The sequence below is a fragment of the Eleginops maclovinus genome, chromosome 8, assembly GCF_036324505.1.
Source record: "Eleginops maclovinus isolate JMC-PN-2008 ecotype Puerto Natales chromosome 8, JC_Emac_rtc_rv5, whole genome shotgun sequence".
NCBI lineage: Eukaryota > Metazoa > Chordata > Actinopteri > Perciformes > Eleginopidae > Eleginops > Eleginops maclovinus.
Window position 1 is genome coordinate 4,534,125 of NC_086356.1, and position 22,745 is coordinate 4,556,869.

Here is a 22,745-nt window from a genome sequence, read left to right on the forward strand (position 1 = left end):
ACACCTCCAATCCCCCCCTCCCCATTGCTCCCCGGGCGCTGCTCAATAGCTGCCCACTGCTCCTAGTACTAGGATGGGTTAAATGCAGAGGACCAATTTTACTGTGTGTGCTCTGCTGTGTGCAATAAAGAGGGTTTCATCCTCCGATTCTATCTACATAGAGAAAGGACTATTGACATTCCAACTGTTTCCCGAAGAGCTGTTATTGAAATACCTAAATGGAGATTATTTGGCTTAATTGGTTTTTAATTAATGATATGATTTTAGACAAATTTCACCCACACAAGGTGCACCGGTCTGATGTGGTTATATGATTAGTCAAAGCCAATATCTCATAGCTGACTGCTTTAGTGGTGTAATTAGCCATTTAACAGGCCTGGCAAACCTCATTTGGATGAACTGTGAATATCTAATAAGGGAATAATTCATAGACAGAAGTAAACTGATCCTAAATAATTCAGAGACAGAAGTAAACTGATCCTAAATAATTCATAGACAGAAGTAAACTGATCCTAAGACATCCCTCAGGCAATTCAATGAGGTTTACATTTATTTATTTAATAAAACATATGCCACCTTGTAGATGGTATAAAACTGTGGACCAGAGCTACATATGCAGATTTTATTTTGAATGTTCGTGTCAATTACTGCATCAATGGAGGAACATTTTGGGGGGTTTTATAAAAGAAATGGGGTCTTTATTCATACGTACTTTGTAAGGAATCAAAGAACTGCTGTAATGAAATAAAAATGACCTCAAATAGAAAAAAAAAAAGTTGATTCTAAAATAGTTGTGTTGTTCATCATCAGCAGCGAACACTGTGGTTTGTTAGGGGTTAACTCTCAAACCGTCATAACACGTGCACAGGTCACGTGACGCGCAGCATCATCGCTCGAGCTCTTTACTTTTCCGCATCTGTCTGTGGTTGCCCCCTCGCTATCTTTAGACATGTTTCCCTCAGTTTCTCTTGTTTGACATTTCATGTAGCTGCCTGTCAGTGGGACGGACTGCTGTGTTGCATGTTTAATATTCCTTCTGCCGAACAGCGTCACTTTTCATTCAGGAACAAGCGGAAGAAGCAAGCTAGCCTCTCGGAGGTAGCTAACAGCTGCTTAGCTTTCAGGTGTCGCTGTGAGGCTAGCAACCTGACTCAAAGGTGAGGGGGGCAGTTTATGTGGCACTATTTGTGTTGTGATGTAATCGGTGTGTTCAAACAGCACGTCAGTGATGTGTGGAAAGATGTAACTGAGGTGACGAATGAACATAATATGTAAATCATAACTGTCTACTTAGCTGTTATTGACAGCAACGGGCTGTCATGTAGCTATTCATTTGTGTTTGTTTTATAATTTACTTGCATTCTCAAAGTTCTGATCATTGAAACGTCACTGTGTGCTTTAAGGGAACGTATTAGCTGCAAGGACAGCCTGTGGTGTTTAATTGTCAAAATGATATTCCATTAAGCTTTGTTTTGAAGCTCTTTCCTTTTGTAGTCTGTGATATAGCGGCAACAATCGACATTAGCTAAACATGCTAAATGTTTTCTAAGTGCTCTCTTTCCTAAAACAAGACTAAAGATTATCAGCTGTCATGATACTGAAGTTTATGATAATTATTACAATTTCATGTCTTTCAACAGTGTGATTTAAGCCATATTATTTATAGAAGCAATGGGGAATTTGCTAAATCTTCAGATGTATTCATGCATATGTGTTGCAAAACCAAAAGCCAAATGCATATTCCATCAGTTCAGAATGTTAGGATGGTGTTTGTTGATGAATTCAGCTCATCTGTTTCTCTTGCAGCTAAACCTAAACCTCATATTAGGCAGAAACAACCTTAACCTCTTCTTCGGAATCATTTCTAACATGTCATTCAGGTGCTAGCTCACATTGTGGCAGCTGAACATTAACTTGACAATTTAAAAAAGGACTAGCAGACACTACAATGGTCAGGAAGTAAATATGAAAAGATATTGTTTTAAATATCATCATGTCGTCCAGAATAAATGAAGAGGGATTAAGATGTTTGGCAGAAACACACAGAACCTTTTAACCTTGCCTAACGTTGAGTAAAATTCAAATGAGATGAATAATACAATGCAAAGTCTACTTTGGTGCAAATCCACAAGTTCATATTCTGTGTGTAGTTGTTTTTTGGGGGGGATTTAGGCTAGTGTAATTTGTACACTCCCCTTGATAAACATGAATGTAAAGCTAAGTGAAATGCTTGGGAAACAACCATTGTCACTTTCTAAAAGAAATCATATACACTTTCTTACTTTTCAGCCACATGTAGGGTTTCATATTTTACACAGCTGACAAAAGTAACAAATACTCATGTTTGAAAAAGTTTTAACAAAGTAATATATGACATCTTTACAATATGAATGACAAATACGATAATAAACTCAGATTTCTGTTTCACATTTTAATACGTTTTTGTATTTTCTGAATGCAGCTTCTATGAGCTACGTCTGTCTGCCACGATCAGAGGATGTATCCGCCTTCCAGAAAGGACTTCATCTCTCTGACCCTCAGTGATGCTCACAGTCACACGTACAACAACGGCAAACACCGGAGACAGTCCTGCTTGAGGGTGAGCGGGTAGAGTTTTACCAACATCATTGATAGAAGATATTGAGCTTGTGTTCGACTAAATGTAAACTTGGCTCCTGTCACAAATTGTCATTCGCAGAAGGCTGTAATCTGCCTCTGTAGGTCTTAGTATTGGCACTAATCTATTAATAGGTGCATACATATAAAGTGACACATTAAAATCAGAGTACTTTATTATCCCGAGGGAAATATGGTTTCCTGACAATTTCTCCCTTTTTAAAATGAAAAAAATACAGAATTCTGGTTTGTCGTAGAAGATGTGAATAACATCTGTAATCTCAGTGAATTTGGTGATGCATGAGAGAAAGGAAATGAATAAATATGTGGGAAAACATAACAAAAGCATATGCTTCCTTTTGGATTCTCCGAATTGTTTGATGTGCATGAAAAGGATGTGAGTCATGTGCTGTGACATTCGCACACATCTTAACTAAACACCCACGGTAGATTTTGAAGCCTCCTGTTAGATAACATTATCCACTGACATCAGCAGAACATAAGTGATCCCCTTTTTTAAAATAGAAGGTTCTTCATATTAATGTAGCACTTAATGCCATGTTGAAGTAGTCCTGCTCATTGATTGTCAGTAATATCCAAAATGGTGAAATAAAATACTGGAAGGAATATTAAAGGGGTCACTGAACCAGGTATTAAATGGTATAAAGAATCCCTGACACCTGATCGTTTGTACCGTTTCTTGATGGATTGCTCAGTTCTGACTGATAGCTTGGTTATCTTCTGATCACTTCACTGTGATAGAGCATCTCCAGCATTATGAAATGTGTCTCTTTTGAGACAAATCAATTCCTAGGTCTTTTCTTTTGTACGCTTCCTTTGTTCTGGAGCTGTTCTCTTTCTCTACAGATAAATCCCCCCTGAGCACAAGTCTCTGATCACTACAGCGAGATAATAAAAACCCTGCTAATCTCACATTCTCTCTGCCGTCTCCCACACTTTTCCTTTAATCTTGTTTTTTTTATTAGTTTCCCATTTCTTACACGTCTCACTTCACCTAAAGCCCTCTCACTTTAAGCCTCCCTCATTTCTTTTGTTGGTTTGGACTCTCAGGTTTCACAGGTATATTGTGTTGGGCATATTATTCTTGTCTCGTACTTTTGTTTGCATTCTCGAAGGGTCTCTGCTTTCTTCACAGGTTTCTCCTTTGATTATTTTACAAACAGGTCTTACAACCTCACTCATTATGAGAAGACATGAGATGTTTACTGATTACTTACCTCCTGATTATGTCTGTTTCACAGTTTGAACACATCAATGGACTCGGATGGAAATGCTTTAACTGCAATGATTAGAAGTGTATTATTTCACTGTCATTGCTTGTTATTTTCACAGCTATAAGTGTTAAGGGAAACACCAGACTTGTTATTTACTCTCCTTTACGCCACCTGACACCTGTATCACACTCACCTACTGTATACATACGCGCTATACAGACTGATGGTGTCAGAGACAGTAGCCTGGAGGGTCCATTCTGGGGAGCAAATGCAATGAAATGTAGGAATGGATGCATTACATTCTTTCATATCCTACTGTATACAGCATTTTTGAATAGCTGCCTTTATCGTCTTTTCCACTCTCTCCAACAACTAGGCTGTCAATAATATATTTGAATAGATGCTGTCAGTCATTCTTAAACCGTGAAAGAAATATTCTGCTCTCGTAGATGAAGAAATACCTCGTGCAACAACCGGTAATTCATGGCGATTCCTCATGTTACAGAGACTGTGCTACGTTAGGCAGCATTTTTGCTCCAACATATTTTACATGATAGGTTTAGCGGCGGGTTTATCATGCACAACCAGTCAGAGCAGACTTGGCTCTATTTTCAGAGAGTTAAAAGAGGTGCTGCAGCTCAGGCAGTATGTGAAGAATAAAGAGCTTTTGGAACTTTAAAGCATGGAGAAATGTCACAGAAGAGGCTCAAAATACAAATATAAAACTCAAAATAACCATAATAGAGCCCCTTGAAGAGGTGGTTAAGGCTGGGATTGGATTAAATGCTACTTTTTCTTCTGATGCAGTGATTACAGCCCGTATCGGACTTTTAAAGAGATTATTGTATCTGCACATCACTAACACAATGACTGCTTCTGTGGGAAGCTTTAATGCGCTGATAAATAGGACAGTGGTGTAACCTGAAGCACACCAAATCGGGTTTGCACAGAATAAATGAAGAGGATTATAATAAATATATAAAACTCTGTCGTATTAAAAAAGATCATTTTAATTTGGCAGATATCCAGATCAAAGGCAGAAATACTTTTTTAATCACCAATCAGCTAAACTGCACAGTCAGCTCTCATAAAGAGAATTCATGTAGTCCTCTGAAATGAAAAGGGAGAGCTTGATTCTCATCGACTCGTGTGTAACATTTTATTTCGGCAGTATATCAACAGACAGATCCTCTATAAAAGCAGCTTTATAGCAGAGACGTGGAAGGGCTCAGCAGTCCCCTGTACCTGCGGAGCATCAAATTTGATCACGGTTTATGGTTCCTCGGAAAACCATTCTCTGCAAATCATGTTCCGTAGAGTGGTTCGTTGGCTCCGTGTCCTCGCGCAGCAAAAAGAGGGTCTTCTCCACCGGCTTTACCACTTTCACATTCTTCAACACTTTCAAAGACAAGCGAGTGAGCTGGCAGCTTCAGTGTCATGCATGTGAGAGTTAGTTCCCCTGCCTCCAGAGACAATAGCTGAGCCTCTAGGACAGAATCACCTTCATTAAAGAAGTGGTCTAGCAATGTCTCCATAAGGACTGAACAATTGATCTAAATATTATCAAAACCACATACAGTGGTAAAAAAGCAGTGGAGTTTTTGCAGTAGATTGCTAAATGTCGCTGGGGAAAAAAAGATAAACTTGCACGTTATTTTCAGCAGGATAATCTCCACATATTAAGGACACACGTGAGGGGTTTTAAAGCGTTAATTGAAGTAAAAAGATAACGTTAGGCTATAAATGAACTACATGGCATCACGACCGCTAAGCTAAAAGCGGCTAATGTTCCGCGTGATAACGTCACGTGTTAGCATATGTTGTTTTTATAAAACAGAGAAGCTTTAGACACTAACCAGCTGGATATTTAGGGATGTATTTATGTCATAAAACAAACTGAAGATCTTATTTCAGGCATCAAACATCAGGCAGGTTTACAGATAACGTTGACTACCATACAAGGGGAACCAAAGTCTTAAATGCTAACTCATTCCTGCACCACTCTTTATGGACCAGTGCAATCTCCAGATTTGCAAACGGTATTCTACAGTCCAAATAAAAACTCTTTGCTTGGGTGCCAGATATGATCATTACCTCTAATTTAAATGGAATCATATCGTAATTGCAATATCATTCACAATCATCACAATTGCAACATCAAACCTACTTTGCTGTTCCCATATGCAGTTGTTGTTTAGAGGAAAAGACGGATGAAGAGTTGTGCTGATGCAGAATACCAATCATGTCTCCTGTATATGTGTTGTTGTTTTGAAATGCACCGTTGGTCTTGACTGACTGCGCTGATGCTGTTTTGATGAATGAGCTGTAGCAAAGTAAACGTCCCCTGAGATAAAGTCTGCTGTGTGTTCAGCTCACAGACGATGGCTCAATAGTTTCATGGTATTGCACTGGAGTTAATTAGCAGCGGGTAACACAGTGTACCTGTTAGCTCTCCCCCCTGAGAGACCCCGACTCTGTCCCTCCCTCCACACTGCTGGGTTGAGCTGGATACCTACATTTTATGTAGAGAAGGAGAAGGAGAGAGATGTTGAGTACATACAGGGTAAAGCAGCCTAGAAAAGGCCGTCATGCTTTTGTTTTCCAGGAAGTATAAACTGATTTTAAAGCTATCTAAGAGGGGGATCACGCTCTAAGCTTCTGACAGATGCTTACAGTTTGAATTTGGAGCTGTTGTCTTAGTGTTGTTATCTTTGATTTTGTTCTGCCTACAGAAATGGAAGCAGCTGTCTCGGCTGCAGCGAAGCCTGGTCCTGTTGCTGCTGGCTCTGATCCTCATATTTGGACTGCTCTCCTATCCAAGCATCACACAGGAGTGGAAAAGTAAACAATGCTCGCCTGTACAACGCTAAACTCTCTCTCACACACACGGACAAACAGGAGGACGATGTAATGGTTTTGCTGCGGTTAGTCTGATGTTTGACAGTATTTCTCCCTGGTTCATTGTGTGTTTAGGTTTTTCTGACCGGGACGAGTGGCTGGAGCTCAACGACAGAGAGGTGAAGGATGAACTTCCAGATGTGCAGTCTGTATTGGATCTACCTGCAGATAAAGTCCCGCCTCCTGCGGCAGGGCCACATGTGGGGCCAGCTGTGGATCCTGATCCTGCTGTGGTGGAGCCCAAAGCACCAAACATACCTATTTTTCCTAAACCTCCCATTAAGGTAAGAGTGAGAGCCTCAGTGAACAAGCTAATGACTGCCAAGCTGGAAACATCAACCGCTAACCAAAAAATAAAAACAGCTGTACTTCATACTTGATGTGTTTTCTTTGATTTAGTTCTGACTTGTACAATTACCAATAATACCTTGCTTTATGTTGACCATATACTTGTTTCTTTGTCCTCAAAATAAGAACTTCCCAAACAAAAGAGGGCCGCCCAGCATGCGCAAAGATGGAAATATTTCAGACACAGTCGGTGAGAAAAAGCAAGTGCAGGAGGTGGTTCAAGAAGAAGAAGGAGAGCAGGACAAAGAGAAGATTGTCAGGTTTGTTATTAGCCTCAAACTGTACAGGAGGTTTGCAACTGACATCATATTTCAGTGAAGCACTTTTCCTGATTGCAGTACACGTATCAGGGATCAGTTAAAGGATACGGGCTTAAGTAGGGGTGTTTTCTTTTGTCTCGCAGCTGGAGAGGAGCAATGATCGAAGCCGACCAGGCCACTGAGCCTCCACCATCAGCAAATGGGAAAGAAGCTGCGGGACCCCCAGCCCCAGCCGACCCAGCAGCCCCTGCAGAGCCTCTCCCATTGGATGGTCAGTGCATATTTGTTTAATTCTAACCAAGGTCTTTACTGCATGTGAATGTGATAAATCAGATAGGTACGCTACATGTGCTGTAACCAACAATTACTAATGAACTGTTTGCTTGTTTTTCTGAATAGTCCATAAAGTCTGGCAGTGTTTAGTTGCTGGGGCGCCAGACAGATGGGGCGCCTTACAGTACAATCATCAGAGTCTGATCAAACACTACCAATAGTACATTAATTGGAATCGAGTTTAAATAACATGAACCCTTTTAACATTGTGATATGTCTCAAATAATCCTGATTAATTTCCACACACTTCAATAAATCACATCGATTTAAATGCTACCAAAGACACAATCATTTCAGCTCAGTTCATTCAAACAACATTGCCCCTGAGTGAAATCAGCTAAGGTATATAAGATATTTATATGTATTTCCCTGTCAGAAGAATCCGTTTGGAGTAGTAAGTCAGGTTAATATTGCTGTCTCTAGTCTATAAAATGTCACAAAATAACAAAAGTATTCCATAAAACTGCACACAGCCCAGTGTCAATGTATTCTCTGACAGACGGTCAAGACGATGTCATTTTACAGAAGATTTCAAACTTTTCTTCCACTGGGAAACTTTCCTCTCAAGCAGATTCCTATTGTCCTGCTCTACTATTATATGCTGTTTAAAGCCTGGCACCTCTTTAAAGTTTAATCCTTTCCATCACATTGCTTTACTCAAGTCAGCAGCATCTATGCACACAGTATTCCTTCTACTGAAGATAATCAGATAAAGAGACGTGCTCTGTTGAGAGAGAAAACACATACTTTTAAGATTACACTTTAATATCGTCCTCATTCCTATGTGGACCTTTGTTTTGTAGATGCAGCTAGAACTGTGGCCAGACTGGAGGCAGTGCGTGATGCTTTCAGGCACGCTTGGAAAGGCTATAAGGACTACGCCTGGGGTCACGATGAGCTCAAGCCCATCTCCAGGTCTTTCGGCGAGTGGTTCGGACTGGGTTTGACAATCATCGATTCTTTGGACACCATGTGGATTTTGGGCCTAAGAGAAGGTACTATATGTCAGTTATTCTCTGTCCCTCGGGCTGATATCATTTGAATGGTTTCAGTACATTTAAAAGTAGGATACCGATCTAGAGGTATGATATAGAATATTTCTTATTGGTTTGTAGCTTTGCATTTGATCTCAATAAAGGGAACCACTTTACTCATCAAAGTATTCCTTTTAGATGTGAGAGAGTAATACTTATATTAAATCAAAGAGTTGAGTCTCCATAGGGAGATGTGTGAAGTCTGTTGCAATGATGCTGAAGACAAGTTTAAAAGGATCTGATCTCAAAATCCTGCTCCTTATGTCTGCTCCAGGCTAGCTGCTCAAAGTTACATTAACAGACAAGTTGCATTGTGGGTAAAGCAGGCACTGTCACTTTTAATATTCATGTTTCGTTGCTATCCCTAATGAGTCTGCCAGCTTTAAAGGATTCCAACATTGAAGTTTCCTTTTAAGTATCTGACAATTCCTAGCTTGGAGGCTATCTACTGTGTTGGTTTCAGAACCTCACCTCGACTTTCTGCACCTCTTTGATCCGCTATGTTTAATTGATGACTAATGTAATCGTTGTTTTCCGTCTCTCTCTGTACTCTGACTCAATCCACACAGAGTTTGCAGAAGCGAGGAACTGGGTGGAGAAAGAGCTCTCCTTCGACAAGAGCGTGGATGTGAATCTTTTTGAGACGACCATCCGGGTCCTCGGGGGCCTGCTGAGTACCTACAATCTGACAGGAGACCCACTCTTCCTCGACAAAGCTGTGAGTCGATCCACAGTTTCTTCTTTTGTCTAGTTGGTTTTTGCAGTCCTCCCCCTCAATTCAGTTCCAATTTCAAAAGACTTCATACTTACTGATGTGTTAATGTTGAGTAAAGCTGTTTTGTTTAGTGCTTTACTCACAGAACATGTATTTTCTAATCTGTTTCCATTCCTTCTCTCCATTTAAAGAAAGATATCGGGTCCCGGTTAATGCCTGCCTTCAAAACCCCCTCAAAGATCCCGTTCTCGGACGTCAACATTGGGAAGGGGACAGCCCACCCCCCTCGATGGACGTCAGACAGCACTCTGGCCGAGGTCACAAGCATTCAGCTGGAGTTCAGAGAGCTGAGCCGCCTCACACAGGACCCGCAGTACCAGGTCAGAATACCAAGAGGGGGCCCATCGCAGTAACATTTGAGCTATTGTGTGTTCATCGTTTTGATATTTCGAGGTTGAGTGAAAAAAGATTAGAGGCCGTTTTTAAAGATTTTTGTCAGAGGGTTTCGGGCTTACAGTCCAGATATTAAGTATAGCTTGCAAACACTTGTGTGACGGCAGTGATCATGTTGTCAGCTTATGAGTTATTCCAGAAGCCACAGCTAACCCCCGAAGACTTTAGTCCCAATTTGAGAGAGTATTTTCTGTCATTACCAGCCATGCGAGAAATCACTTCAACAGATTCAGCTTCATCAAATTGTGAAGTTTCTTACATTTTCCCAATAATAAATTGCTTAAAACTGTATTTTTTTAAATTCATGGACTCACACTGCAGAAGTGAGTGGAAGGAGGACTGTTCATTCATTATGTCTTGACCTTAATGGTAGCCCTTTCTTTTGCCCCACCAGGAGGTTGTGAATGAGGTGATGAGGCTGGTCCACAAGCTGCCGGGCAAACACGACGGCCTGGTGCCCATGTTCATCAACACCAACAGCGGACAGTTCACCCACAAAGGGGTATTCACCCTGGGGGCTAGGGCTGACAGCTACTATGAATACCTGCTCAAACAGTGGATCCAGGGAGGAAAGACAGAAGACGAGTAATTGCATCTTTTTTACATTTCTGTGAACAAGTTGTGGTAAAAAACACTGCATTTTAACCCGGAATAACAGGGATTGACATAACCTGACATTCAGTGTACTGTCAATAGTTAGGATGTAATGCATGTCTAACACTTAAATGTACATCTCTCATATTTCCTGTCCATATCTTCCCCAGCCTGCTGGAGGACTACCTTCAGGCCGTGGAAGGAGTGAAGAAACACCTTGTGAGACAGACTGGGCCCAGCAAACTGACCTTTATTGGAGAGTTGTCCCATACCCGATTCAACCCTAAAATGGTAAAGATACTCTCCAAAAGTCAGTGCACGATACAGTCAGGCCGTTAAAGGGACAGTAAGGACTTCTTAAAGTGCTGTTGTATGAGATACTTTTACATAAACCTACAGTTTGTACCAACACGAGTACAAGCAAGGAAGCTAAGCATGTACTGCTGAAGCTGAAGAGACTCTTTTAACATTTTTGGCTTTTTGTAAAATTTGTTTCATGAACATAAAAGAAAAACAAAACAACCAGTTGAGCTACCAGGGCAAAAAAATGTAAACATTAAATGTAGACCTCTTTGTTCTGGAAGCACCACGAACAGCTCGAGGATTTTCATAGGGTAATTTTCACACTGCCGAAAGTCAATGAACTCGCATCAGAGACATTCCCCGCCTTGTTCAATCAATCAGCCTTTGTGCTGTAGTCGAATCTTTAGCTGTACAAACTCATGTGCATTCAGTCTTTTCCTCCATCTGCTACATAAATCAATTCCATCCCTCAATATCCTGGCCCTTTCCCTTTATCTTGTCTCTACAGGACCACCTCGTGTGCTTCCTGCCAGGCACCTTAGCACTGGGGGCCCACAACGGCCTCCCGGGGGACCACATGGATCTGGCTGTGCAGCTGATGGAGACGTGTCATCAGATGTACAAACAGATGGAGACGGGGCTGAGCCCGGAGATCGCTCACTTCAACCTGCAGGCCACGGACGGTCAGGATGTCTTTGTCAAGGTGATACCTGATTGGCTTTTTAACTCGTTTTGAATTCAAATGAACACTGCCTTTTTGGAAGCTTCGTTATATTGATGCTTTACATAAACTACAGAAACCAAAAGGATTAAGAGGGAATATAAATGTGTCCTGGGAGCTGTGATCATAACCTTTCAAAACGTCTTCAGTGCTCATTTTCCTTTTCATTACTGCTCCAGTTTTATCAAAGCATTCTTTATTGTGGTGCTTTTCTCCTCTACTGCCTTCATTAACCTCAAATATGAGTAGAAAACATTTCAGAAACTCATTCTAGATCTGGGATTTAAACAGCTCCACATATTTGTTTGCCCCCTGAAAGCATATCCTTGAATGCTTGGATTTCAGCACTCAGATTATTTACATTTACAGTGGATACAGTTATAGACCTTTTTATTCAGGTCAAGATAAGGTGAAAGAAACTACATGAATAAGAAACCTCAATCCCCAGTAGAAACAAGGTTAGGAAAATCATCATCCATTCAAATAAAGATGCATGCGTCTCCAGAGCCTCTGGGCCTGTCTAATAGCTCCTTCATTATTTATAGTCTTTCTATTTGTTCAGTTGTATTTACTTAACAAATCCACAGTGTTTCTACTAACTGAAATCTAGGATAAAGAGTCTCTTTATAGTTTGTGTTTTTGAGTTGGCAAAATCACATCTGGCTCCGGATGTTAACAGAGAAAATATGTATACATTTCTTCTTGATTCTTTCTTGTTGTCTAATCTTAGTTCTTCTATTTTGTCATGTTTCCCTCAAAGCGCTATGAAGGAAGAATAGCAATATGTATGGCACTGCTATTCAACTGGTGCACACACACTTTAATGTTAACTTTCACTATACCTACTTATCCGTCAAAAAATGGTTGATTATTTTTTGTTAATTTTGAAAATATTTATTACTAACATTTATTCATCCCCAGCAAAATTAGGTTTTGTAAATAAAATATTAAATACAAATATCTATATAAGCATATTAAGTTAAGTAAGAATGTGCTATAAAACGATAAAGAAAATAATACTAAAATACAAATATGTGTACAAACATTAAAAATGAAAGTACAAATCTGCACATTGTATTACAATATGTAACATGTATGATACAATATACACAATGGTCTATACACTGTAAATAACACGTGCTCTTTTGTCCTCCAGCCTGCAGACAGACACAACCTGCTGAGACCAGAGACAGTGGAGAGTCTGTTCTACATGTACAGATTCACCAAGGACACCAAGTACAGAGACTGGGGCTGGGACATCCTGCAGAGCTTCAACAACCACACCAAGGTACAGACCCTCTGACCACAGACCAGTTTCAGACAAAACACAACTGACTGCCTATCCAAGTCAGCTAAAGCTCTGTTAAATGAACTATACAGACCATAACAACCTCTGCAGGTATGTTTTCGGATGCCTTTTTTATGCTGTTGGAAGATTTCTTAATAAGTCTAGTTGTCTCAGGAAGAGCCACAGATCCTGCAGCTGTTATTCCTTTAATCGACAGCTTTAAAGATCAACATTGATTGGGCATCAACAAAAAAGATGGCGAAATTGACCTTAAAGAACCACTGCCAGGGCACATGCAAAACTGTATTTTAAAACCAGTTCATTCCTCGTCTCCAGGTCCCCGGGGGAGGCTATACGTCCATCAACAATGTGCGTGACATCGAAAACCCCGGGCCCCGAGACAAGATGGAGAGCTTCTTCCTGGGTGAGACGCTGAAGTACCTGTATCTGCTCTTCTCTGACAACATGGAGCTGCTCAATCTAGACAAGTATGTCTTCAACACGGAGGCCCACGCTTTCCCCATTTGGCCCTCCCCACCTAAGTGATGTCATGGTACAGGAAAGCTCTGCAGAGATCAGGTGAAAAGGGTCCTGTAGGAAGCACTGCTGGTTGGTCAGGGCTGGACTGCAGGGTTGAGCAGACCTGTGACCACCTGCACCAACACCATGTGGAGGAGTTTAGTTTTTCTTAATTTTTCCTAAGGAAAACTTCCGTTAGAGCTGGTCTCTAATGTACAAGGTTTTTTTTCTAATCTGCTCCGACCTACTGGCTCCAACAGGTCATGAGCAAGAAGATAAACGGGAGCTTCACTACCAGGGTGACTGGGACAGTTCTGTATATATGTTGTAATGAACACCACCTCATCCCTGAGTTTGTCGTTGTGTTTTGTTACCCCTTCACAGTCCGGCATTGTTGCTGTGAAGGAATTCAAAAATGACTAAAGGTGCAGTAACCGATAATGGAAATATATGGAGTACTACAATCATATCTAAATGGATTCCTCATGTGACGGAGTCACAGATCATCTCTAAAGGTCTTTACTTTGGCAACACCGAGTGCACTTGCTTATTGCAAAAATGATATAAAAGCAGTTTTACATTTGAATACTTAGTGAGACGTACACTATGTCCTCTTTGTTGTGCTATCCTGAGTGTTTCTGAGCAGTTGGCAGCTACAGCGCAGCGTCCAGGGGCCAATATAAGTTCTGAGGCCTGCTGAGAAGCAAATGCAGCTCTGTGTTCCTCAAACCTTTCATACACGCTTTATTTCATTAAAGACTTTATGAAGCTTTGGTAAGTGTATGGCAAGTACACTCGCTATAAATCAGTCGTTTGTGGTTTGGGTTTGAATGTTACTCAAACCTGACTTTTTTTTATTGGTTTTCTGATTATTTTAGCTTTCAGTTTTGAGCTCAGTGCTTTCTCACTTTTTTTCCAGGGTTTTTATTTAATTCATTGCATTTATCATTAATTAAAGGCAAAGTTCTGTATTTTTCAAACTGGACTGTTCATAGGTTTTAGTGTCTAAGGGACTGATGTGGAAAACATTTTCTGAAATTGGTCTGGTATTCAGATAGAGCGCTACCTTTTGATATTCTTATCCGTATTTCTGCACTGTCACTGTACATAGTCAACTAAAAGTGCTCGCCTTTATAGCTGACAGGCTCTGCGTTCATTATAAGTGTCTGACAAAGTGTTGCAAAGCACCCTGCGGAGGAATCAGAGGGTCCTCTTCACCTGTCTCCTGATCCACTGTTTGTCATTGAGTCTTACCGAGTCTCGACCGCTGACTTGCTGCTGTTATAGAGAGTTGGAGAATGGAATTTCAGTGTTGTTTGCAGTACAGAAATCATGCTTATTGCTCTCTAAAAATAGTTTTGATTACATGGCTGATTATCTTAACAATAACAAACAGTCCCAATTAGCTGAAAAAAGTTCTTGACATATTGATGATGTCAGACACCTTTTTTAGCCTTCAGTGTCAAAAACAAGCACTCTTAGTGGATGGACCAATAGGATTACAGTGCAGCATCTCGCTTAATACTGGACCAATTCAAAGAAAAACTAGACCGTAGACACACACTTTTTTTCTCAAATGCAAAGTTGTTTAATTTCTGATGTTTTTATTTTGTGTGTCAGCGACAGAGAAGTCAGTGACCTAAAAGTGAGACGCTAAAAGTACCCTGAAAAGAGGTCTATGGAAATAGTGGTTCTGAGCTGGGCCTCTACACATAATGACGTGTTGTTTTATTAATGAATGTATGCATTGTTATTTAAATGTTACATTTGGTCATAGAGGAGCCCTTGTGAATAAGTAAATGCACTCTAGCTCTACAGATAAGGCTGCATCTGGGTTTTGAATACATCATTATTCACACTTATATGAAGGAGGATACATGAAGGCATCCATGTTCTAGTTTTTTATGAAGTCAGAAGGAAATAAACCAACGTATAGTAACGTTTCCTGTGTCAGGGACATTATGCCCACAGCCGTTCATGTATCATGTTTATACAAATGACTTGAGAAATGACAGATTGTCCAATTGTTTTCTTCATACTTGACGGAGCTTGATTCAGGCTGTGTAGCAATCCCTGACTTCCCGTCAAATGTGATGTAAGAGCAGCGCTTGTTTTCTATACTGTCACAATGAAAATCAATTTGAAGGACACACCCGGTGAACTGTAAGAGCTGCTCTCAAGATGGCTGAACACACATTAGAAGGGTCCGTGTCTCGGATCTTCTTCTGCGGTTTAAAGCGGTTAAGAAGTTTGTGAACCTGCTTCTGTCCGACAGAGAGCCATACCCCCAACATTGAATGTGCACTACATTAGCCGACGCTCTGCTGTGCCTACCTAAATGTTAATTGTGCTACAGCGGTGTGTCTGTTTGTTTCCTTGCTGCTGTATCAGTGGTGTGTATTGGTGAAGTGCACATGGTTTATATTTTTAATTTGAATGGGTGGTTCACTAAACATTGGGTGTAAATACTTTCTGTAAATCATTTAGAACGTGTGTACTGAACCCTTATACGTCATCATGTCAAAGAAATCGGTTTGAAGTTGTTTTTTCTTTCTGCACTTTTGAATGGGTTAATTATATGGCAGTCTATCAATGTGTCAAAGCCATATTAACATTTATGGAAACTGTCTGATCACTTTAAGTGTCTTTTTTTGCTCCACAGGGAAAAGGCTGTGGAAATGTGTATACTTTTCAAATTCTTCCTAGATGTGAGAAGAAAATCTGTACTAAAAATGGAAGTGGAATAATTCACAATATTCCGTGGTTTATCAAAGCAATTTTATTGAGAGATTTACATATATTACATTAATTCAGATATTTTTCAACTGTCATGAGGCCCTACAGTATATCTAATGTAGTGTAAATGGTTTGTGTCGCTTTAAGGAGTAAACTCCAAATCTTTAAGTGGCTAGAGATAGCGTTGCTAGTACGTATTTGAGTCTCACACACGTGGGTAAACAAGCCAACCTCAAACACTCTTTGGAAGTCAGCCATACCTCTTAAACCAATTTGAATTTGGTGAGAGTGTACAATTCACAATAGCATTTTACAGAACAGTAGTCTGGCAGAAACCTTTTCTACGTAAGGATGGCGGTACATCGATGTTTCTTATTGCCCTCAAAGATAAAAAGGAAACGTTATGTTGGTCAGAATCCAAGTACTCTGACTTCCTCATCCTGTTCGATCCACCCCAAGACCATTGGTTCCTAATGACGGTGTAAATCATCAAACAACAGCTATAGTTCAGATATTTTACAGCTCAGTCATTTGTTTTAAACTGCTAGTTAATCTATTTACAAATAACTTAAACAAGAAGAAATATTCTGAGTTTTTGGGCTCTATTTTTTGTGGAGGATTTGATTTCCGTTAGTAGTAACATCAGCAGGAGCGTGTGTGGGATTTACTTATGATAAACCACTGTTTGTGATGTGCGTTTGTCTTGAAAATGAAGGAACTTGTCACCTTGTTAGAAAGTGTGGCTCAGTCATGTGATTTTTAATTGTTTGTTGGACAACCATAGCTCCGTTTTGGGCTTGAATTCTATTTGTTTTTTGTATGATTTAATTGAGAAAGCATCATAAACCTAAAGGGTTGTTATAGATCCTGACTCCACCGAGGGATCGGTGGAGTCAGAACACAGGAATGATCAGATAAAAAGCTGCTTTACTCGTGAATGTCAGGGTTTTCACTTTGTTAAATACTCTGCTCTCGATATTCGCTTGCCTCTCTTTTCATTGGAACACATCCGCCTTTATGACAGGTATTCATGATCACTGTTTTGTGTTACGAGGCTGATGGTACCAGAAAGGATAAAAGAAATGGCTCACTTAGCTCCACAGGGAGAAATCCAACAGAAGCTATTTAATTCACTTTGCTTTCTATTTCATGTTCTTATTATTATTGCACGGATGATTCTTTCACTTTAAGGAAATTGGGTTGTCTAGGCCCTTTTCAATATGGCAGTGGTAAATTGATTCTTGAGGTTGAATTGCCAATTCTTTTCTAAAATGTGAAGGTTTTCTAAAACACGAGGAGAAACTTTTGAAGCTTCTTTCTGGAAAATGATGTAATTATTACTGAATGAAAGCCATAGCAAAATGACAACTCTACTGTTCTCCAGGGGGGGTGGGTGACAGAACAGCAGCATGGTGTATCAGTTTTAGCCACAGGGGCCAAAGACCTGGATCGGTATGGTTGTTGCTGGTTCAATACATTCATTGAGCCATGCTAAAAATAAAACACTTCTCTTCATGATGGTGGGTCCAATTTGTTGGCCTGCAAGTGGATAAGTCATCTGCGAAATTCATTCTAATTTAGGTAGGTTTTAATATCGGTGTTATTTTGTTTTCAGAGTGGATACTGTTTTGGCTGTTTCTCATTATGGTGAGGCTTTTAATAGTTCCTGTCTTTTTTCTGTCCTGTGTAAAATCCATGTTCACTGTACAGATGTCCGATGGAGCACTTTGTAACTCAAGTTGTGGCTTATTGCAAAGTTCACCAAATTCAAACTCAATTCAAGTCCTGCTGACCCAAATTTTTGAATAAAGATTTTCAACGAAGGGTTTGGACTTCATTTTGATGTGAGTAATGTTTTCTGTTTTAAATAAACCTGAATACATTTTCCAGATCTCCAGCCAAGATTTCTCTTTACAATTTGACAAAATGGTTGCATGCTTTCTGACTGTCTCTCCTTGTAGGCATCCATGCTCTAAGGTCCTAAGCGGGTTCCAAGGAGAAATGGTTTCCCAGGTTTAATGTGTGTCCTAAACCTGAACCAATCTTGGGATGAACTCAAAGACTGTAAGCAACATCAGTATTGTACCTGACTAATGCTCAAAGCCTAAAACCTGAACATTGTTGGCCGTTTGGGCTGCAGAACGAACTGCCCATATTGCTGGAATGCGATCAATCACTCGCTAAATCATAAACCAAGCTGCCTCTGATTAATTTTATATACAAGATGTAATCAGAGCTCTAACACCAGGGGGCAGCAGCAACAACCCATATCTGCCTCCACTTTAAACATTGCTTTAATGCACAAAGCAGGGGTCTGGCAGGACATGCCTTTCATCTTCAGACTGTAATGTCAGAGTGATGAACGGCTCAGTGATTTTGCTGCTGGTGCAATACAGCGCATATTATTGCACCAGCAGCAAAATCAATGAGTCGTTTAAGTCTGGTTTTACTGTTAAGACTCATTTCGTTAAGAGATATTGTAGGAGTTTATAGGTTTTAAGAGCATTTCTTTTTACAATCAATTAATTTCCATACCTAAATTGTGTTGCTGTGCAGCCTTCAAAGTCCTGGAGCTGGAGACCTGGAAACTTCTAACGCTAAAGGTCTGTACAGAAAAGCAACAGAAAAACACCTTTATTCCATACAATGTTCAATATGATCCCCTGATGCTTTTTAAAAAAAAGCTTTTGACTGTGTTGTTGTCTAACTGACCAAGAAAGGAGGAAGTTGACCTGTTGTGGAATGGCTGGAAGCCATCTTGGCAGAACCTCCGTAAACTTGGCTAACATCTCAAGAGTTCAAGCCGAGTTTAACTACCACAGCACCTTCAAGTTATACTTGTTTCACTGCATGCAGCACTTTACCAGGAAGTGTCTCACAACATCTTCATCTGTACAGCTTTCCTGCCTCCAGTAACTCTCTACAACTTTGGAACAGAGTGATTTTCAAAGGCTAAAAGAGAAGTACGCCTTCTGCAGAATCTCTCCTCCAACAAGGGAACTGCTGCACAGTTGAAGACATCCCATCCATCCGGCAAACCTGGCTAATGATGTGCTGCTGTTTTAGCCCTCCTGTATGCAAGGTGGACAGCCTCCCTGAGGGAGAAGGTGGGGGAGAAATTCCTCTACAGTGGGTGTCCCCTTGCAGCTTAGCGATAGTGAAGGAGCTGCTGTACCTGTTTTAGATCCATTTTTAATGAGGCACCTCTCTGCAGACAGGCTTCCTTTTTCCCCAAGCCCAGTGAGTGACAGGCAGCCGGATGTCCTCTGAAGAGACCCTGAGTACCTGAAGCCCCCTATGGATCTGTCGCTGTCCAGGGGTTGAGTAGGGCAAAACTACAAACAACAACTATTATGTGTCAACATGAAACTTCCCCACTTGATTACTTTCAAAATTGATGGGAGTATTTCTCCTGGCAACATGCCTGATGTGTGCCTTTACATGTTGGATAATGGTTACCTGAACTTTATCTGTTATTTTACATCATCAGTAACGAAGTATTTTGTGCTTCTACTAGCAGCCTTTATTTGTTAAAGAACCAAAGTGAGCCTCTGGAGCCTGCAGGCATGCCTCGGGCACATTGTAATCAGAACAGTGGGGTCTGCGCTGCATTTCTTATAGTCCCTGTTACATCATAGCTTAACTTTTTGTGCAGTACTCTTTAACAGCTAAACACATTGCTATCCACTGCCACTGTTGTGATTGGTCATCTGCTTAGTGATGTCCCGCCCTTTAGCCAAACGTACAATATGTTGGAGCGTTAGCCAGTAGAAGCACATAGTGATGTCACTATGTTATGGAACTAAACAAAGGAGTCCAATGGTGTTGCAATTCAGGCAAAAGGGGAGTGTGTGGGAGAGAAACTCACTCTGGAGGGAATTTTGGATTGTAGCCTATGCAGACCATTTACATACACCCAAACCTATAGAACACACTAGAGGAAAGGGGAAAACCGCAACAAGAATAAAAAAATGGGGACGAGAATCCATACCGAAAACACACAAACATGATATTGCAATACTCAAGTCTCTGTCGAGTGTTTTTTTATGAAAGACGTGCACCCAGTTTGCCCTTGACATTTAAACACAGTTTTACAGGCACACAGATAACTGTCGGATCTCGTTGCCCAGCCCTGGCCTGTAATAACTTCTCTATTACTTGCTTCAGTGTAAACCAAACTGAAGGCAGGAGGTAACACCCTGGCGAATGTCTGACTTGAAGATGGGTATATTATTTATTAATATACTATCGTTTTCCATTTTGTGTTTCCCATCTATACCAGCCAGTACTGTGGATCTATACAAACATAAGATTGGTTTATTATTTCAAGGAGGTAAAAGACACAAGATGGCTGTATAAGCACCGGGCCGTTAAGATACTGCAAATAAATCTCACAGCTCTGCCTGGCATGGGAGGCAGAGCTTAAACGATATCCAGTAACCAAGGGCCTTTTCAATTTAGTTCGACCTATAGATTTTCGGCATCATGTACCCCTGGCTGACATATTCAGAAGTCTTTTAATGTCAGCTTCTCTTACATCAACCAGCAGGTTTATTACAATACATACATCATTGTTTCTTTAATATTTCAGTGTGTGGTATGTCTTTATATTACACTGTTGTTTACCACTTGAGACTTTATACTGTAAGTGGATATATTTACAGCAATCTGAGGCCAGAACTAACACCTGTTCAACTTTAGGTTCCCTGAGTGTTGTTGTAGCAGCCAAAACGACATATCATATACATTAGTATGCTATATTTTGTCCGGAATACTTGGAATCTTTTCATTATTTTCTTATTTCACCTTCTCACCATCTCAGTTTCGACGCTCTGTATGAGTGAAGAATGTTCAGAAACCTGGATAAAGTGTAAATATGCTATTGTATGGTTTCCAAAGGGGCACTACAGATAGCATATCCAGGTTCTTTTGAAAGATATTCCAAACATCTGATCAGATTACTCATGAAAACACTCCCAATAAAACATCACACACCCACAGAGAATAACTTGCATTGATCCGATTAGTGTTTCTGCCTGTTACAAGTGTGGGACTTCTCTAGAGCCAGATGGTTTGGATTTGATATATAATCCAACATTCTTCAAATCTAGTGTGCATAATTAGGTGTGGGATGTTCCTCAGAGTTACGTGGCTGCTGTTGACCTATGGGATGCTGTGTGGAGTATTGTAGTAAGCTGTTGTTTGGCAATGAGAGTTAGCTTAAGGCTTAAAGCAGCATCTTTCCTCCAACTGAATATGAAGAATATATTTTCAGGAATTAATTGTTACCCGAGGAGAGAATTTAAAAAGATTTTCACACTGAACGCACAAGCTGTCACTAAGATTTTTGCCAACAGATTGGCTGGAAAAATGTCTTGTGAAGAGCTTCATTTTTTGTTTGATGCATTCAAACTTGGTGAGTGTTGCCTTGAGATAATGTTCCACATGGTCTACAATAGACAATGTGTGTCTCACTGCCTGTAGGGGAAACTCACAGGACCTTTTGTGATTTCTACTTACAAAATGTGCAAAAAACTCATGTTTACAGTCACATTTGTGATAATTAGAGTGGCTGAAAGGTTTGTTCATTGTCATTTTACTAAACAGGGAAGAAACACCAATGACGTTCAGGCTGGTTTTAATCACACACTGTGCGCTGTGCACATCCCATTCTAGTGTATTATGATAAGTCAGTATATTTTCTTTTGCTCTTCTATAAAAACATAGCAGGAAACGTTCTGTCATTTCTAAGCTTTAGTTGTCAGTAGGGGCCAGGACTGGGAATTGTAGGGTCGCCGGTTCAAGTCCCCAAACAGACTTGAAATATGGAAGGTGGACTGCTACTTGGAGAGGTCCCAGTTCACCTCCTAGGCCCTGCTGTGAAGCTCCCCGGACGCTGCACAATAGCTGCCCACTGCTCCTAGTACTAGGATGGGTTAAATGCAGAGGACCAATTTCACTTTGTGTGCTCTGCTGTGTGCATGTATGTGACTAATAAAGAGGGTTTCATCCTCCGATTCTAACTTCTATCTATAATATGATCATGTCAAGTTGTTTTTGGAGTTAGGGGTTAACCTGGCTCTAGACAGAGAGACAGATGCCACAGTAGAGATGTTAGTTCAGCAAGCCTCTGGAGGGGTTAACTTAGACTCGCTATCTGTGCAATAATAGAAACATGATTGGTTTATGCTCACAGCTTCAGATCCAAGGCCACTGACACAGGGTGGCTCAATAATAACGCTATTTGCAATGATGCGAAAGTGGCAAAGTAGCTATTAATTTAAACTGATGTCAAGTGCACTCCAGGGTGTTTCAGGACACCATTAGGGTGTTTCAGGACACCATTAGGGTGTTTCAGTACACCATTAGGGTGTTTCAGGACACCATTAGGGTGTTTCAGTACACCATTACATCACTGTCAAGTGTTTTTACAGCTTCAACAGAACACACATCTGACCATGGCCAATACCCAGCAGTGATGCTATGGTCAGCAAAAATAGTTTTATTTTTTAAGGTTTTTTTAGCTGGCTGTAAGCAAAACAATCTATCTTCTTCTGTGGGTTCCTCAATGTTGTCCACAGTTGTTTAGAGCGTCATAAAATATACTTTAGGATTGTATCCATGTTGTCAGAAAAGCTTCTTTCATCGAGAGAAATACTTTTCAGCCTGTGTTTAGGGTTTCCTGTCGTGTT

At 40.5% G+C, this 22,745-nt stretch overlaps 1 protein-coding gene across 1 annotated transcript; it reads left to right on the forward strand.

The window, feature by feature from the left end:
- The first annotated feature begins 900 nt into the window (after positions 1-900).
- On the forward strand, positions 901-17,877 carry man1b1a (mannosidase, alpha, class 1B, member 1a). The gene is made up of 14 exons (XM_063889936.1): positions 901-1,157; positions 2,462-2,599; positions 6,584-6,692; positions 6,825-7,033; positions 7,224-7,357; positions 7,501-7,628; positions 8,494-8,685; positions 9,294-9,442; positions 9,631-9,819; positions 10,287-10,477; positions 10,657-10,777; positions 11,298-11,492; positions 12,667-12,798; positions 13,135-17,877. Exons 2-14 carry the CDS (start codon positions 2,498-2,500, stop codon positions 13,342-13,344), a joined length of 2,061 nt encoding a protein of 686 aa, XP_063746006.1. The 5' UTR covers positions 901-1,157; positions 2,462-2,497; the 3' UTR covers positions 13,345-17,877.
- The last annotated feature ends 4,868 nt before the right edge of the window (positions 17,878-22,745 follow it).